This window comes from Scylla paramamosain, unplaced genomic scaffold, assembly GCF_035594125.1.
Source record: "Scylla paramamosain isolate STU-SP2022 unplaced genomic scaffold, ASM3559412v1 Contig126, whole genome shotgun sequence".
NCBI lineage: Eukaryota > Metazoa > Arthropoda > Malacostraca > Decapoda > Portunidae > Scylla > Scylla paramamosain.
In genome coordinates, this window is record NW_026973791.1 from 137,501 (window position 1) to 155,001 (window position 17,501).

The window sequence follows — 17,501 nt, forward strand, 5'->3', positions numbered from 1 at the left end:
GGAGGAGGAGAAGAAAAAGAAAGAATACAAAGGAATACAAAGGAAAGCCAAACAGCAACAGACCTTTTGGTCCTTGCAAGGCTGTTTGGTAACTACTTGTAACTAGCTACAAGGAAGAGAGACAGGACAGCATAGCAGAAGGCTCCTCCCCACCCACCACTCCCTCCAGCTTGCGCTGGCATGGAAATAGTTGGGAAAAGTACCATGCAGTATGAAAAAACTGACATGGAAATTTTCATAGGAAAGGATGAAAGGAAGTTCTACTATTCACCCTACGGTGAACTCTATACGCCTATCTGAAAGTTATATTATATTATAGTTATAATATAGTTATATTAAAACTGGTGAAAACTGGTAAACAAGTTATATTAAAACTGGTGAATAAGAGTTTATTAATTAAATTATTATTAATTAAATTCAAAGGTTCTTCCAATAAACCCTACTAATTTACTGTTTCTGTGCAGTGTTGACTGTAGTAATTTTCATTCGGTAGTTGGAGCAGGATGAGGATAAAATAATAAAAGTAGCAGAAAAGAAAGAAGAAAACATCAATAACAGCTGGATAAATCTCTCTCTCTCTCTCTCTCTCTCTCTCTCTCTCTCTCTCTCTCTCTCTCTCTCTCTCTCTCTCTCTCTCTCTCTCTCTCTCTCTCTCTCTCTCTCTCTCTCTCTCACTGTGAGTGGATGCCAGCAACTTCCTGATCTATCTGTTTGTCTGTGTGTCTGTCTGTCTTTCTATTTATACATTTATTTGTCTTTCTCTCTATTTTATCTATTCATTTGTTTCTCTCTTTTTGTCTGTCTGTCTGTCTGTGTGTGTGTCTGTATGCATGCACACAAATATGAATATATATATATCCACCCATCTATCTATACATGTTTTTAATTAAGTGTGTGTGTAGGTGTGCATGTATGTATGTATGTATGTATGTGTGTATGTGTGTGTGTATGCATGTGTGTGCCTAGCTGTCAGGTTATCTATCTCTCTGTCAATCTCCATCTATCCATCTCTCTGTCTGCCGCTGTTGACAGATACTACCGCATCAGGTTCCCCGGCAGCAGCATGAAGGCAGATGTGTGGCGGCGCTGCCTTCTCAAGCTGGCCAATGCCGGCATCAAGGTGCATGTTGGTGATGGTTTTGGTGGTAGTGGTGGTATTCTAGCACCGGACACCAGCCCCATCACGAAGGAGGAGGAGAGGGAGCTGTACACCCTTGCCAGAACCATGATGTTACGTGCCTTCGCCAGGTGTGTGTGTGTGTGTGTGTGAGAGAGAGAGAGAGAGAGAGAGAGAGAGAGAGAGAGAGAGAGAGAGAGAGACAGACTTTTATTTATTTTTCGAAAGTTTTTTTATTTGTTTTTTTTCCGGTTTTTTTTTTTTTATTCATTTTATTAATATTTTTTCTTTTATTTATTTACTGATTTATTTTATTTTTTAAGAGAGAGAGAGAGAGAGAGAGAGAGAGAGAGAGTTTTTATTTTTTTATTTTTATTTTTCTTATTTATTTTATTTATTTAATTAATTATTTTTTTGAGATTTTTTTTATTTATTTATTTTATTTTATTGTTTATAGTGTGTGTGTGTGTGTGTGTGTGTGTGTGTGTGTGAGAGAGAGAGAGAGAGAGAGAGAGAGAGAGAGAGAGAGAGAGAGAGAGAGAGAGAGAGACATTTATTTATTTTTTGAGTTTTTTTATTTGGTTATTTGTTTATTATTTTTTTTATTTATTTTATTTGTATTTTATTTCCTTTTATTTAATGATTTATGTTTATTTATTTATTTTTTTTTTTTGAGAGAGAGAGTTTTTGTTTATTTTTTTATTTATTTTTCTGATTTATTTTAGTTATTTAATTAATTTTTTTTCAGAATTTTTTATTTATTTATTATATTTTATTTATTTATTTATTGTTTATAGTGTGTGTGTGTGTGTGTGTGTGTGTGTGTGTGTGTGTGTGAGAGAGAGAGAGAGAGAGAGAGAGAGAGAGAGAGAGAGAGAGAGAGAGAGAGAGAGACTTTTATATATTTTTCGAGTTTTTTATTTGGTTATTTATTTATTTATTTTTTTTATTTATTTTATTTCTATTTTATTTCCTTTTTATTTATTTATTTATTTTTTTTTGAGTTTTTATTTTTTATTTTTATTTATTTTTCTTATTTCTTTTATTTATTTAATTATTTTTTGAGAATTTTTTATTTATTTATTTTATTTTTATTTATTGTTTATAGTGTATGTGTGTGTGTGTGTGTGTGTGAGAGAGAGAGAGAGAGAGAGAGAGAGAGAGAGAGAGAGAGAGAGAGAGAGAGAGAGAGAGAGACTTTTATTTATTTTTCGAAAGTTATTTTTTATTATTATTTTTTCCGGGTTTTTTTTATTTTTTTTTATTTTATTTCTATTTTATTTCCTGTTATTTATTTACTGATTTATTTATTTTTTTGAGAGAGAGAGAGAATTTTTGTTTATTTTATTTATTTTCTTATTTACTTTATTTATTTAATTTTTTTGAGATTTTTTATTTATTTTATTTTATTTATTTATTTATTGTTTTTAGTGTGTGTGTGTGTGTGTGTGTGTGTGTGTGTGTGTGTGTGTGTGTGTGTGTGTGTGTGTGTGTGTGTGTGTGTGTGTGTGTGTCTGTGTGTGTGTCACCACAGCATTCCCTGCCCCACTCATCAGTCTCTGGTTCTCCCACACAGAGCGTCTGAAGAGGACCTGTGGCGGTAGTTCCTGTAATCCCCGTGACGGCCAGACTCATCGGTGCTGGAAGTGCATCCACTCACGAGGCAAACACCTGGGCTGCATTTATCCTACTGCATTGTGTGTGTACAAGTCTACAGTGTGGCTCTCTCTCTCTCTCTCTCCCTTTCTCTGATGATTCAAATTATATTCTTAAGTTTGTTAGAATTCTTAAGTCTTGATTCTCTCTCTCTCTCTCTCTCTCTCTCTCTCTCTCTCTCTCTCTCTCTCTCTCTCTCTCTCTCTCTCTCTCTCTCTCTCTCTCTCTCTCTCTCTCTCTCTCTCTCTCTCTCTCTCTCTCTCTCTCTCTCTCTCAGATGATTCAAATTATATTCTTAAGTTTGTTTGAATTCTTAAGTCTTGATGTAGTCTCTCTCTCTCTCTCTCTCTCTCTCTCTCTCTCTCTCTCTCTCTCTCTCTCTCTCTCTCTCTCTCTCTCTCTCTCTCTCTCTCTCTCTCTCTCTCTCTCTCTCTCTCTCTCTCTCTCTCTCTCTCTCTCTCTCTCTCTCTCTCTCTCTCTCTCTCTCTCTCTCTCTCTCTCTCTCTCTCTCTCTCTCTCTCTCTCTCTCTCTCTCTCTCTCTCTCTCTCTCTCTCTCTCTCTCTCTCTCTCTCTCTCTCTCTCTCTCTCTCTCTCTCTCTCTCTCTCTCTCTCTCTCTCTCTCTCTCTCTCTCTCTCTCTCTCTCTCTCTCTCTCTCTCTCTCTCTCTCTCTCTCTCTCTCTCTCTCTCTCTCTCTCTCTCTCTCTCTCTCTCTCTCTCTCTCTCTCTCTCTCTCTCTCTCTCTCTCTCTCTCTCTCTCTCTCTCTCTCTCTCTCTCTCTCTCTCTCTCTCTCTCTCTCTCTCTCTCTCTCTCTCTCTCTCTCTCTCTCTCTCTCTCTCTCTCTCTCTCTCTCTCTCTCTCTCTCTCTCTCTCTCTCTCTCTCTCTCTCTCTCTCTCTCTCTCTCTCTCTCTCTCTCTCTCTCTCTCTCTCTCTCTCTCTCTCTCTCTCTCTCTCTCTCTCTCTCTCTCTCTCTCTCTCTCTCTCTCTCTCTCTCTCTCTCTCTCTCTCTCTCTCTCTCTCTCTCTCTCTCTCTCTCTCTCTCTCTCTCTCTCTCTCTCTCTCTCTCTGTGTGTGTGTGTGTCCGTGGTGGTGGGTGGGTGAAGTTGTGTTGGTAAGATGGTGGCGAGTGTGAGTGTGAAGTGTCGGGGTGCAGTGTGTGTGAGAGCCAAGTGTCAGTTAGAATCACGTTAGTACAAGGTGTGCCCAAGCAAAGTTGTGGTGCAGTTTGCAATGATTGTTGATGGTGCAGTCGTGAAGTCTGCGGTGACTGCTGCTATCACTTCCCACCTGCAGTATATACCTTTTAGCAAAGTTTACTTACAAGTTGTAAGTCACCACAAGCCCGGGACTCAACACTCTATTCTTTAGTGCCTGATGATTCTTAATTGTTCATCTGCAGTTTGAGTTGCAGCAACGGTTGCGCCAAAACTATGTTAGTGCGCGCCGAGGATGCAAGATGATTGATTGTCAGTGTTGCGTGCGGTGCGTGTGTTTAGGCCAAGTGTAAGTGACGGCTGAGTTAGTGCAAGATAAGGCTGAGTAGTGTTCTGTTCTGAAGTGTGAGGCGGTTCTTGGGGTCACTTCCCACCTGCAGTATGTCTTGTGGCAAAGTTGAAGCTGAGAATTAAGTTAGTACAAGCGGAGGATTCAAGTGATTTGGTTCACCTCACGGTGATTCTTAATGTTTGTTGCACCTACTGTTTGTCTTTAGGCTAAGTTAAGTTACAACTAAGCTGAGTTACAACCACAAGCTGAGGGTGAAGGCTGCTGCTGCTGCTGCTGCTGCTGCTGCTTCTGCTGCTGCTGCTGCTGCTGCATGCAGTCTTCACCTCAACTTGGTCAGGTTGATGCTTTCTTCATTTCTGTGTTGAGTTACAAGTTTACTACAAGTGGTGGCAGGTTTGTCACGTTCTCGTAAGTGGATGCACGGGTGTGAGTGTGGCGGCGGTGGTGGTGGTGGTGAGAGCCGTGCATTCCCCAGGGAAGGGGAACGCCCGCCACGTGCAAGTGTGGCTAGGAGCTTCACCACAAACACTGTATTCTCTGTACCACACATGGCTGATTCCCTCATTAAAAGCTGTAGTACAACCACTTGTTTGTATCTCCTTCAGGTATGCTCACACCACGCCTGCCTTCACTCACTACTCGGCGACTGTGTGTGTGTGTGTGTGTGTGTGTGTGTGTGTGTGTGTGTGTACGCTGATGTAGTGAGCCACGTGCACACCACTGACTCGTGCACTCGTCAGGTCTTGTCTCACCACATGCACACAAGAACCTTTGGTGCACGCTGCATGTCAACGGAGACTATCTTCCAAACGACCATTTTAACTATCTAGCAAGTGAGGCACAATAGTCAAACACGGAGGAGACATGGAGGAAACACAGACGCACCTACACACCCAATAGCAAACACGGAGGTAAAACACAAACGGAGACACAGAGGAAAAACAATTTCTAACTAAACATCCAGACATCCCAAGCACTGCTAAACCGTAAAACACTAAAACAAAATACTCTTAACATTCTTATGAGTATTTAATTAATACAACTGAAATTATTATTATTATTATTATTATTATTATTAATATTATTATTACTATTATTATTATTATTATTATTATTATTATTATTATTTTTATTGTTATTATTGTTGTTAATCTTAAAAGAACGTTGGTTGAATGAAAGGTTCCTGACCCGTGATTGGCCAACCAGCAGCCAATAACGAGGCAGCATTATTCTGCCACGTGCGTAAATAAACAAAGAGATGAATCAGAACAATTAATAAATACACAAACAAATAACCCAATAATTAAATAAATAAATAGACAGATAAACAAACTAAATACAAAGACAACAACAAAAAATAAAGAAGAGGAAGAAGAAAAATTTCTTTACATTTTAATAATAAAAATTATAAGAAAAACAACAACAACAACAACAAAAACAATGATGATGATAATAATAATAATAATAATAATAATAATAATAATAATAATAATAATAATAACAACAACAACAACAACAACAAAAGCATTTCTTTCTAATTATGCAAAACAATTCAACAAATAAACAAAAAAATAAAATAAACAAATAAAAATGCAAAAAAAAAAAAAAAAAAAAAAAAAAATATATATATATATATATATATATATATATATATATATATATATATATATATATATATATATATATATATATATATATATATATATATATATATATATATATATATATATATATATATATATATATATATATATATATATATATATATATATATATATATATATATATATATATATATATATATATATATATATATATATATATATAAACGCTCCCTCTCTCTTTCCCTCTCCCTCTCTCGTTCACCAAGACCAAGATCAAGATTCTCTCTCTCTCTCTCTCTCTCTCTAGGATGGTTTGGTTGATATTGTGTCCGATCACAACATGCTGGTTGTGGAGTGCTTGATGCAGGGTGGGAATGAAGTGAAAGTGGCAAGTAAGAGAAAGAAGTGGAGACTGAGAGATGTAGGGTGGGAGAACTTTCAGGTTGATCTGAGTGAGAGAAGCTGGGATGACGAAAGTGTGCATGACGTGGAGCATCTGAATGAGAAACTGGTTGAGGACGTGAGGGGTGCTGCTGAGAACCAGATAGGGTTTGTGAGAGTAGGTAGAAGAAAGAATGTATGTAAACCATGGTGGAATGATTAAATCAGAGCGGCTAGGAAGGAGCGAAAGAGAATGAGTAGACATTGTAGATGGCTGAGGAAAAAGAGGCATGAAAGCGATGAGGCAGAGAATGAGTATCTGAATGCATGGGCAGCGTATGTGAAGCAGCAGCGGTTGACGAGACGAATGATAATGAATGCTAAAGTGGAGAGTGAAAGGAGCGTGATTCAATCTTTAAGGGAGAAAGGTATGGAAGGTGGCCGTGAATGGTACAAGTTCATGAGAGGTGAGAATATGTCAGGCAGTGTTGGTGTGGAGAGACTAAAAGTGGAGGGTGTAGTTATAACAGAGAAGGATGGAATCAGGGAGGCAATCAAAGGGTTCTGGGAAGAAGTAGGTGGAGTAGGTGAGATGTTTAGTGTGAGAGAAGAATGTGTAACACTGGAAAGGAAGAATGCAGATGAACTGGATGAAAGAATCAGTAGGGATGAAGTGGAGAGGTGTGTGAGAAGGCAGAAGAATGGCAAGGCAGCAGGTCCAGATGATATACCCTATGAGTTCTACAAGAATGGTGGGGAGGTAGTGATAGACAGAATGACTGAGTTATTCAACCGAGTGTGGGATGAAGAGAGAGTGCCAAGAAAGTGGAATGAGAGCCGAGTGTGTCTGTTACATAAGGGAGGATTTAAGAGTAAGAATGAGCTGAAGAACTACAGGCCAATTGCATTAGTGAATACAGTAGGTAAAGTTTTCAGTGCAGTGTTGAATGAGAGACTGTGTAAATGGATTGAGAGAGCTGGAGTGCTGGGTGAAGAACAGAATGGTTTTCGTAGGGACAGGAGAGCTGAGGACAATATGTTTGTGGTGAATGAAATGATTGAGAAGAAAAAGAAGGATGGGGGTAAATTGTACCTAGGTTTTTTGGATATAGAGAAAGCTTATGATAGAGTGAACAGAGAAATGTTAGGTAGAGTCTTAGAAAAGATTGGATTGAGTGCAAAGATAGTTAACATAGTGCAAAGTATGTATGTGGACACAAGAGCTAGATACAGGCTAGGAGACATAGAAACAGACTGGGTGAAGAGTGAGAGAGGAGTTAGGCAGGGCTGTATATTGTCACCAACCCTTTTTAGCCTGTATACAGAGGAGCTAGCAGCCAGGATGAGAAGAATGAATGTAGGGGTAAGTGTGGGGAATGATAAAGTATGTGTGCTCCTTTATGCAGATGATGTAGTTGTTATGAGTGAATCGGCAGATGAGCTTCAAAGTTTGTTGGATGTAGTGGATGGCTATGGTAAAGACTTTGGAGTAAGGTTTAGCAGTGAGAAAAGCAAAGTAATGATTGTGAATAGGTCAGAAGATGAAAGTAATGTGGTATGGAGACTTGGAGAGAATGAGTTGAGACAGGTGCAAGAATACAAGTACTTAGGGATGTGGGTGAGTCCTAGTGGGTGTGCAAAGGCAAAGAATGAAAAGATAAGTATGGTAAACCAGTGGGTAGGTCGATTGGGAAGCGCGGCAAGGATGAGAGCAAGTATGATGTGTTGAGAGAAGTGTGGAAGAGTGTGGCTGTGTCATGTATAATGTATGCTATAGATGTGATTACATGGAATGAAAGTGAAATTGATACGTTAGAAGTGGGCCAGAATAGAGTAGCAAGGATGGCACTGAGTGCACCGAGGTGCACAGCAGTTGAAGCCTTGAGAGGTGACATGGGATGGAGCACCTTCAGAGAAAGACTGACAAAAGCCACACTTAGGTACAAGATTAGGCTTGAGAGAATGGATGATGCAAGAATAGCAAGGAAGGTGTACCTGTGGAATGAAAGTGGAAGCAAATGGAGGAAGAGATGCATGAGAATGACAGACAGGAATGGATTGCAAGTTGTGTGGGCGATAAGAATGGCTGGTAGGAATCAAAATGAGCGTGAATGGGTGGTAACAAGGGGAGGCAGAGTGGGAGCCGAATGGGATGTGAGAAAATGGAAGAATGAGATAGACAAAGAAGTGAAATGTGTGGGACTGAATGAATGGAAGAATGAAATGGAAAGAAAGAAGACCCTGGAATGGTACAAGGAGAAAGAGGCCCCGAGGTATGAAAGGTGGTATGATGGAAGCCTGGGCGGTGATCTTCTCTTCCGAGCGAGGGCACAGTGTATGGATGTGAATGCAAGGAGTTACAGGTGGTCTGAGTCCCGCAGCAAAGTGTGCCAGATGTGTGACATGGGAGAGGATGAGACGGTGGAACATGTGGTGCTGGAGTGTGTGAAGTATGCCAGAGACAGGAATGAGATGATGCAAGTGATACTGACTGAGTTAGGGCATGATAGGAATGAAAGAGTGGAGAAGACAGGAAAGGAATGGATGGTGTTGTTGCTGGGACTGTGTAGAGAGGCGAATGAAAGGATGACTGAGGCGGTGAAAGAGTTTCTGGAGAGAATGTGGCGTGCCAGATGTACGAACAGTTACTGTAGATGATGCTGTTTGTTATTTTTTTTTTTTTTTTTTTTTTCCCCCTTCTACAGGAGTTGCCGATCCAAAGGCCTGGCTTAAGAGTGATCCCGAGCTACCTGTACCATCAAGATCAAGATCGAGCGTCCATTTCAGATGGTGAGTCTGCGTACAAAATTGCATCGGAGGGATTGATAGAGGCAGCCACAATTATCCATCATCATCGGCGACACCATGGCTCTTGAGAAGGTAACATGGCTACCATTCTACACTCACATCATCTGGCTATCAACACACACGAGAATGGCGGCGGTGCGGAGGTGTAAATAGGGAAAATAGGCGTATATGTGAGGGCGGGTGGCGGGGATCCTATGGCGGAAAATCGAGGGATGATCGAGGGTGATGCCCCACCATTATTAATTACTCCTTTAATTAGCGATGTACAAAACACACACCTGCCCGCCAGTAAGAAGCAGGTGTGGGCGGCCATCTTGAGCCCTAAGGGACGAGAGGACAAGGGGAAATAAGGAAATATGGCTCAAAATGCCTCCTTATTTTATTGTATTTTCGATTTTTTTTTTTATGTATGGAATTGTGTGTGTGTGTGTGTGTGTGTGTGTGTGTGTGTGTGTGTGTGCGTGCGTGCGTGCGTGCGTGCGTGCGTGCATGCGCGTGAGGGAAGGGAGGGCGGGAGTGGGGGAGTTCTTGTGTTCGTTAAGGATAAACAAAAAAAATATGGTTTTAACGTAAATATTTTCCTTATTTTTTTCTTCATTTTCTTGTGTTTGTTGTTTGTTTTGTTTGTTTGTTTTGTTGGTTCGTTATGTGTGTGTGTGTGTGTGTGTGTGTGTGTGTCAATATATCGTTTTTATTTTTTTTCATTTTTTTTTTCATTTTTTTTCATTTTTTTTGTCTTAAGTGAATATTTGTTTGTTTGTTTGTTTGTTTGTTTGTTTGTCTTTCTGTCTGTATATGCATGTATGTTTGTCCTCTTCCTCCTCTTCCTCCTCTTTTCTTTCATCTAGACCTCCTCTTCTCTCTTCCCATCTCTTCCTCCTCCTAGCTCAACCAAGCCTAATTCTCTCTCTCTCTCTCTCTCTCTCTCTCTCTCTCTCTCTCTCTCTCTCTCTCTCTCTCTCTCTCTCTCTCTCTCTCAGACAGACAGACCTCGATGACAGCGTGGTGAGCGAGGAGGGGAGTCAACCAGCGGGGGGAGCATGACCCCTACTTTGAACCTGTGGTGACCTTGCTGGAGGTCTTCGTGGTTAGTGATGACCAGGAGGAGGAAATGATGAGACTGAGTTTCGAGATCAGGTAAGGTTAATAATGGTGTTTTTTTTATTATTATTATTTTTGTGAGTTTTTTTTTTATAGGTTTATTATTTTATTGAGAAATGTTGGTAGTTTTGCTGTTTCTTGTTGTTAGGTGAGGTGAGGTCAGGTCAAGTACTGATGGTAATTTTGCTGTTTTATCATTGTTAGGTCAGGTCAGGTTTTCTTATTGTAGGTAAATTATAATAATAATAATAATTGTTATTATTATTATTATTATTATTATTATTATTATTATTATTATTATTATTATTATTATTATTATTTTTATTTTCTCTCAATCTATGTTTTCTTTCTTACTTTCCTCCTCCTCCTCATCCTCCTCCTCTCCTTGTTCTTCACATAACCTCTTCATTTTATTAACCTAACCTAACATGCAGACAGTGCCAGCCTAACGTAACCTCCCCCTCCACCTGCAGGCAGTACAAGCTGTTTCATTATCACACCTCTGAGTCGCCCCCACAGTGGAAGGAACGGGACATGGAGGCCATTAAGATTCTGAGGAACAAGCAGAAGAAGGCTGTAAGTGGTTGGGTTAGGTTTGTGTGTGTGTGTGTGTGTGTGTGTGTGTGTGTGTGTGTGTGTGTGTGTGTGTGTGTGTGTGTGTGTGTGTGTGTGTGTGTTGACTGGGCTGCCTCATGTGGGATTACCAGCCTGATATGGTGACAGACAGACAAGCAGACAGACAGACAGATAGATTATTATCACTATATTATTACCAGTCATTAATTCAAATAGATAGATTATTATTATTGTTATTATTATTTTATCACCAGCCATTAATTCTCTCCTTATTTTTCAGGTGGAGTTTGTTCAGCGGCAGAATTAATGCCAGTGGCTGAGTTCAGATCCTCCAAGACACACACACACACAGCAGCCCTTCCACTTCCCCACAGCCCTCCACAGCCCCTGACACAGCATCTAACACAGCCCCTTCACAGAACACCACATACCTCACACATACATAAGAACATAAGAACATAAGAAATAAGGGAAGCTGCAAGAAGCGATCAGGCTTACACGTGGCAGTCCCTGTGTGAAACACCTACCTTGTTTCCATCTGTTATCCCCATCCATAAACTTGTCTAATCTTCTCTTAAAGCTCTCTAGTGTAATCTTCTCTTAAAGCTCTCTAGTGTCCTAGCACTAACTACATGATTACTGAGTCCGTTCCACTCATCTACCACTTTATTTGAGAACAAATTTTTTCCTATCTCCTTCCTAAACCTAAATTTTTCAAGCTTGAACCCGTTATTTCTTGTTCTACCCTGGTTGCTGATCCTAAGAATTTTGCCTACATCCCCCTTGTTATAACCCTTATATCACTCAAAGACTTCTATCAGGTCCCCTCTTAACCTACATATCTCCAAAGAATGTAAATTTAACAGCTTCAACCTCGCCTCATAAGGAATACTCCTCATCCCCTGTATCCTTTTAGTCATTCTCCTCTGTACTGATTCTAATAGACCTATATCTTTCCTGTAATGTGGGGACCAGAACTGCACAGCGTAGTCTAGATGAGGTCTGACCAGCGCCAAGTATAACTTTAATATTACTTCCGGCCTTCTACTTTTAACACTCCTAAAAATCACACACACCACAAGAGCCTCACAAACAGTCTGACAGCCTTCACAAGCAGCCCCACACTCCACCACAGACACACCAGACCCACAGCCCTTCACCTCACCCACTTCCCAGCCCCCCACAGCCCCCCAGCCACCACAAATGAAGTGAAAGGAAGGGACTGTGGCTTCACCCAGCCAGCCAGGACAGCCTACAGAGAGGGGGTAGTCACAGTCAAGTCACAAAATATAGGCTTGGTTCTTCCTACAGTTTGAAGTCAATGATTGGACAGGTTCTCTTTGTTTACTTGTTATTGTTTCTCTCTCTCTCTCTCTCTCTCTCTCTCTCTCTCTCTCTCTCTCTCTCTCTCTCTCTCTCTCTCTCTCTCTCTCTCTCTCTCTCTCTCTCTCTCTCTCTCTCTCTCTCTCTCTCTCTCTCTCTCTGCCCTTCACTATTGTTAGGTAATAATTGCAGTAACAGCAGTAGTCATAGTTATTATTGTATATTTTTTAGCACTCCAGAACAGTGTAGCAGTAGTAGTAGTAGTAGTAGTTGGCAGGAATTAAGTACAGTATTAAATATATTCTGATCTTGATTTGTGTTGCAGGCCAGACAGCTTAGTGGCAGAGCTGCAGGTGGCCCTTGTAAGCTTCCTGGTGGCACAGATGTAGGACGGCTGGGAGCAGTGGAGGTGCCTGATGGGGCAGCTGTGCCGGGCAGAGGGGCTGCTACTGCTGCTGCTGCTGCTGGGGAGAGCCACACTTGTATGGTAAGCTTCTCTCAGTCCTTCTCTAACAGATTAATGAGGTTGTTGTTGATGTATTTTTTTTTGTTTTTCTCTATATAAAATTGCTCTCTCTCTCTCTCTCTCTCTCTCTCTCTCTCTCTCTCTCTCTCTCTCTCTCTCTCTCTCTCTCTTCTCTCTCTCTCCTCTCTCTCTCTCTCTCTCTCTCTCTCTCTCTCTCTCTCTCTCTCAAGTTAGCTTAGTGGTAGTGGTAGTAATAACAGTAGGAGTAGTAGCATTAGTAGTAGCATGAACACCACACACTTAACACTCCCAACTCTCCCTTCCAGACCCTAGTAGTAGCAGCAGTACTAGTAGTAGTATTAACACTAACCACTCATTATTTCTCTACTGGTGATCTTCTGGCTTTCTCTTTCTGAGTCTTGGTCATCCTCTTTTAGAGATTTTGGTGAAACTTTTGCTGTTGCCTTGGACATATCAAAAGCTTTTGATAGAGTCTGGCACAAAGCTTTGATTTCCAAACTACCCTCCTACGGCTTCTATCCTTCTCTCTGTAACTTCATCTCAAGTTTCCTTTCTGACCATTCTATTGATGCTGTGGTAGACGGTCACTATTCTTCTCCTAAATCTATTAACAGTGGTGTTCCTCAGGGTTCTGTCCTGTCACCCACTTTTCCTATTATTCATCAGTGACTTTCTAAAACCAAACTTGTTGTCCTATCCACTCCTGTACTGATGATACCACCCCGCACTTATCCATGTCTTTTCATAGACATCCAACCCTTCAGGAAGTAAACAGTTCACGCAGGGAAGCCACAGAACACCTCACTTCTGATCTCTCAAAAATTTCTGACTGGGGCAGACCAAACTAGTTATTGTTTGCTGTCTAAAAAATCAATTCTTCCATCTATCAACTCGACACAACCTTCCAGACAACTATCCCCTCTTCTTCAATGACACTCAGCTGTCCCCCTCTTCTACACTGCCACACTCCCCTGCCTGTTTTCCCTTGGTACAAGCTTCTCATGTGATGGCTCACCCATAATTTTCCTCACATAATGAGTCCTGGCAAGCTTGACAGTGAAGAAAAGTGTTGTGATGGTATTTGTTCAAGAAGGGATCAGTAATTGTGAGACAGGAAGGAAGATGGCAAATTCAAAAGCAGCCGTCACCCGGGTGGTGGACGGAGGCCGCTCACCCCCAGTCATCCTGCAGCTCACAGGTCTCTTCTGACCAGGAGAAAGATGGCGTGGCAATTAAGTGTTCACCGTGCATGTGTTCCATCAACTTATTATTCCTGTATGTCTTCCTTTTTTTGCCCTTAGCCTTTCTCTCAGGAGTGGCAGCTATGCCCAGCACTAGTGTAGCCCTGGCCAACTGTGTCACGGTTGTCTTTGATCTCCCTGTCTTCCTTCCAGCCCCACAGTTACTGACCTTGACTCAAACACCATCACGGCACTCTCTTCCCTGTTAAACTTGCCGGGATCCATTGTAATGTAAGGGGTATTGAATGTGAGCGATGAAATGAGAAGGTAGTGGCAAGGGGGAAAAAAGTACAGGGGAGCGCAGGAGAGACACCTCTCTCCACTGTGCCTGACAGCGCAGGAGAGACACCTCTCTCCACTGTGCCTGACAGTCTCTCAGTGATTGAAAGACTGAGCATAACATCTTCAGGGCACATGAGTTGCCATGTATGACAATTTGGCACTTTTTCCATGTCTTCTTATTTGAGTGGACATATCATATCTTGTCATAATGAAAAGTCTAGTTTATCATGTATGTGGAGACCTTCAAGTTACAATACACCCCACTGCTTTAAGAGTTAAATGTACATGTCAATGTTTTCTGTTGTGCCTTCTTTGCTGTGTAATGTTAACATTAGTGGTGAAACGGTTAAATTCTGGACCGAGTTGTGAGTCATGCAGCAGGAGTATAGGTGTGTCTCTTCCCCACAGGTGGTAACACGGAGAGGAAGTGGAAGAAAGCTTGGGACGCTCCCATAACTCAGGAGCAAGAAATACACCTTACTGGAAACCTCGTGACTGACAGGTGGCGGTGACTGCAGGAACCAATTCAGGTGACCACTGTGTTTTGTTGCTACACTTGAGAATCCTCTATCCTAAATTTAAAAATCTAAGTTTTTAATTGTCATGTCTTGTCATGTTTTTGTCCCACCAAAAAAAATGATTACTAGAGCTTGATTTACTGCCATGGGAGGTATCAGAAATTGGCAAGTTGTCATTAAAAAAAAACTGGGGAAATCTAAAATATGCACCACTTTCATTCACTCCCAACAATTTTGGATAAGGAATCCTCAACTGTATGTAATCAGAGTATTGTTGAGAGTCATGGTGTGTGTGTATGTGTGTGTATGAATCCTTATGTATGTATGTGCAGGATAAGAGGGAGGTGGTTAATAAGATTAGTAAATTAGGCGTGCTCTTACCAAGATTAGAAGAGCAGTAAGTGTGAAAATAGTGGTACAGGATTGCAGGAGAGGCAGTGTGTGGGCTGGGTAAGTGCACGTGTGGTGCTTTTGTTAAGAGTGACCGGGATGGATGAGTGTTACCGGTGTGGTGTGTTGTGGAGAGTTACTGAAGAGGGTTAGAAGGAATGGTCTGCAGTGATCAGTGTGAAATAAGAGGAGAGGATGCGTTGCTTGAGTTTTTGTTGCGAGATGTGCACGTGAAAGGTGTATAGTGAAAAATAAGGTTTTTTGGGGAATTTATGGATATAGAAAGATAAATAGATATGAATTGTGGGGTGTTTCAGGATTATTTGGGCCAGGTGATGGGCTGTTCAAGGGAGTGAAAAGTTTGTGAAAAGTAAAATGCCGGCATTTGAGTTATAGAATTAGTGTGTATGTGTGATATAAGTTCATGTCTTAGTAACTTTCCATCTTCCCCAAGTTGCATTACTCTTTTGCAGATGTCTGTCTTGTGTTGGCGAACGTCCTGTCTGCAGTCAAGCCAGTAGTGCCATGTCACAGGGTGTGACATCAGGTGAAGAGCCAAATGGAGAGTGTCTGCCACCAGTACTGGGTGTGCTGATGCTGTACAAGTGTCGAGCCAGGTGCCACAGCACGTGTCAGCTGACTCCACTAGTGTAGTGTCTCTAGTCCAGGATGCACTGCTGTGTACGACTTGTATGTCTTTGCTAATAAGTAAATATTTGTGACTATTCTTATTATATATGTGAAATAAATATATAGTTTGCTAACAGTGTGGTATAATAGTGTAAAAATAAATATTTGATAACACAATTCATGCATGCCCCAAAGGTAAAAAAAAAAAAAAAAAACAGGATTGTGCCCTCTAAACTTTTAAGATACCACTTGCACATAGAAGCCCCGTCCCAGCGACTCCAGTGTCGGCTGGGATGGGGCTTCTATGTGCAAATGGTATCTTAAACTTAGTTTAGTAGCCAATCCTGACTTTTTTTTTTTTTACCTTGGGGGGCATGACCTGGGAGTAGTTTAGTAGCCAATCCTGACCTTTTTTTTTTTTTTTACCTTGGGGGCATGACCTGTACTCCCAGAAAGACTTTGCCAAAGATATTATTGACATGGCATAAATAACTATCATTGTTTTTTTTACCTTGAGGGCATGACCTGTACTCCCAGAAAGACTATTTGCCAAAGATATTATTGACATGGCATAAATAACTATCATTATGTTCAAGATGGTATACTGAATGTTTATTGTTTTAATGTGAATGTTAAGTGAATAAATACACAACAATAATATAAACATGGCACTTTTTTTCCTTATTACTGAAGTGCTGGAATGTACAAAACTTATCCCAAGCCTGAATGAAGGTGGTGGTGGTGGTTGTTGAGTACAGAAGAGAGGGACTTGCTACATTCTTCCTTCCCAGACTGGAGTGGACTGGAGAACTCTTGCAGCAGGGCCTGGGAGCAACAACACTTGCCAATTCTTATGTCCTTGCGTCAACTTGAGTGAGGAGCAACCTCTTCTTTGTGAAACTGCCTGCAGCTCTCGTGCCTCCACAAGTGTTGAAGGTTGCCTGTCGGTCCCGCCATGACTTGAAGGGAATTTTACGTGTTCTTCCTGCTTGAAATTCTTGACACACTCTTCTTACTGCAACTTGACTCTTCCCTGATTGCTTTGTCCCAACGATACTTAATACCTCTGGTGGGGCTTGAAGGTGGTGACGCTCTGCCTCTTTTCCTGGTGAAGCTTGACTCCCTGATTGCAATGGAGTACATTGGGCCTGGCGTGACAACACTGTTTAATAACCAGGTGCTGGTAGAGATTCCTGTGGGCTGTTCATGGGATGATGAAGTGGAAGCTGCACACTTCACACCTACAAGGAAAACAGACCATTAGTTCCTAGATACATGAAGCTTGTTGTATGTGTTGTGATTCCTTGTAATGTGTTTGATAACTGATTCCCTACAAAACTAAGACTACATAAGATATATGATGGGAAAATGGAGGAAGCCTGACAAGCACTGCATGGTATGGGAACTGTGCTGAGATTTAATATGAAATATGGCTAAATTCCATACTGTCATATTCAAGAAACAAAAATTGAAAGAAAGGAAAGCACCGGGTAGAGAAAATCTGAAAAGTATGGCAGTATAACGTTTGAAGCTGAGAAATGCGCGTTTGATAAATACGTCCCTATTATAATTTAAAGGCAAAAATTTGAAGGATGATGCAGAGTAGAAGAAAACACCAGATAGAAGAAATTTGCATGGCATCACAGATATTTCAATGGCATGACAGTTAATACACAAGTTTGAAAGATGAACCTGATTAAATATTTCTGTATCTCTGCGCTCATGAAGAACACAAATAAAAAACTTACAATTTGAAAAGAAGAGTCATTTTAAACTGATCCGTACCTTTTAAGTTTATTAATTTTATTCATAGTCAGTTTATGGTTCCAGAGAAACAACAATTTCAAATCTAGCCTATCTTTTTGAAACCCACTGTATAA

General features: G+C 40.8%; 2 protein-coding genes and 1 long non-coding RNA gene across 14 annotated transcripts in view; 2 read left to right on the forward strand and 1 right to left on the reverse strand.

Annotated features, from left to right (window-relative positions):
- The window catches only part of LOC135099407 (uncharacterized), a 53,807-nt gene extending 50,612 nt beyond the window's left edge, over positions 1 to 3,195 (forward strand). For all 5 annotated transcript variants that reach the window (XM_064001739.1, XM_064001741.1, XM_064001742.1 and 2 more), the window contains 2 exons: positions 1,033 to 1,248; positions 2,694 to 3,195. In XM_064001739.1, coding sequence (XP_063857809.1) covers positions 1,033 to 1,248; positions 2,694 to 2,721 — 244 coding nt within the window. In that variant the 3' untranslated portion in view covers positions 2,722 to 3,195. The remainder of the gene's footprint in view (positions 1 to 1,032; positions 1,249 to 2,693) is intronic.
- Positions 3,196 to 6,201: 3,006 nt separating this feature from the next.
- On the forward strand, positions 6,202 to 16,285 carry LOC135099405 (uncharacterized). 4 transcript variants are annotated; one of them, XM_064001735.1, is made up of 8 exons: positions 6,202 to 7,184; positions 8,971 to 9,145; positions 10,054 to 10,210; positions 10,648 to 10,750; positions 11,031 to 12,083; positions 12,399 to 12,560; positions 14,492 to 14,613; positions 15,465 to 16,285. In XM_064001735.1, the coding sequence occupies exons 1-2, from the start codon at positions 6,519 to 6,521 to the stop codon at positions 9,139 to 9,141; spliced, it is 837 nt and encodes a 278-aa protein (XP_063857805.1). In that variant the 5' UTR covers positions 6,202 to 6,518; the 3' UTR covers positions 9,142 to 9,145; positions 10,054 to 10,210; positions 10,648 to 10,750; positions 11,031 to 12,083; positions 12,399 to 12,560; positions 14,492 to 14,613; positions 15,465 to 16,285. The 4 variants fall into 4 exon arrangements, 3 of the variants coding, with proteins under 3 accessions (XP_063857805.1, XP_063857806.1, XP_063857807.1); XR_010267891.1 differs by lacking the exons at positions 6,202 to 7,184; positions 14,492 to 14,613; positions 15,465 to 16,285 and adding an exon at positions 13,955 to 14,343 and having other exon boundaries at positions 8,048 to 9,145; XM_064001737.1 differs by lacking the exons at positions 6,202 to 7,184; positions 10,054 to 10,210; positions 10,648 to 10,750; positions 11,031 to 12,083 and having other exon boundaries at positions 8,049 to 9,145.
- Positions 15,955 to 17,501, reverse strand: part of LOC135099406 (uncharacterized) — a 41,632-nt gene continuing 40,085 nt past the window's right edge. For all 5 annotated transcript variants that reach the window (XR_010267893.1, XR_010267895.1, XR_010267892.1 and 2 more), the window contains 2 exons: positions 16,030 to 16,862; positions 15,955 to 15,969 (listed from right to left, as the gene is read on the reverse strand). This is a non-coding gene — a long non-coding RNA (uncharacterized LOC135099406). The remainder of the gene's footprint in view (positions 15,970 to 16,029; positions 16,863 to 17,501) is intronic.

Coding starts and splice junctions, on each gene's coding strand:
- LOC135099405 (XM_064001735.1), top strand. CDS start 6,519: ATGAGTAGACATTGTAGATGGCTGAGGAAAAAGAGGCATGAAAGCGAT. Junction 7,185..8,970: donor CAATTGCATTAGTGAATACA/GTAGGTAAAGTT, acceptor CCCCTTCTACAG/GAGTTGCCGATCCAAAGGCC.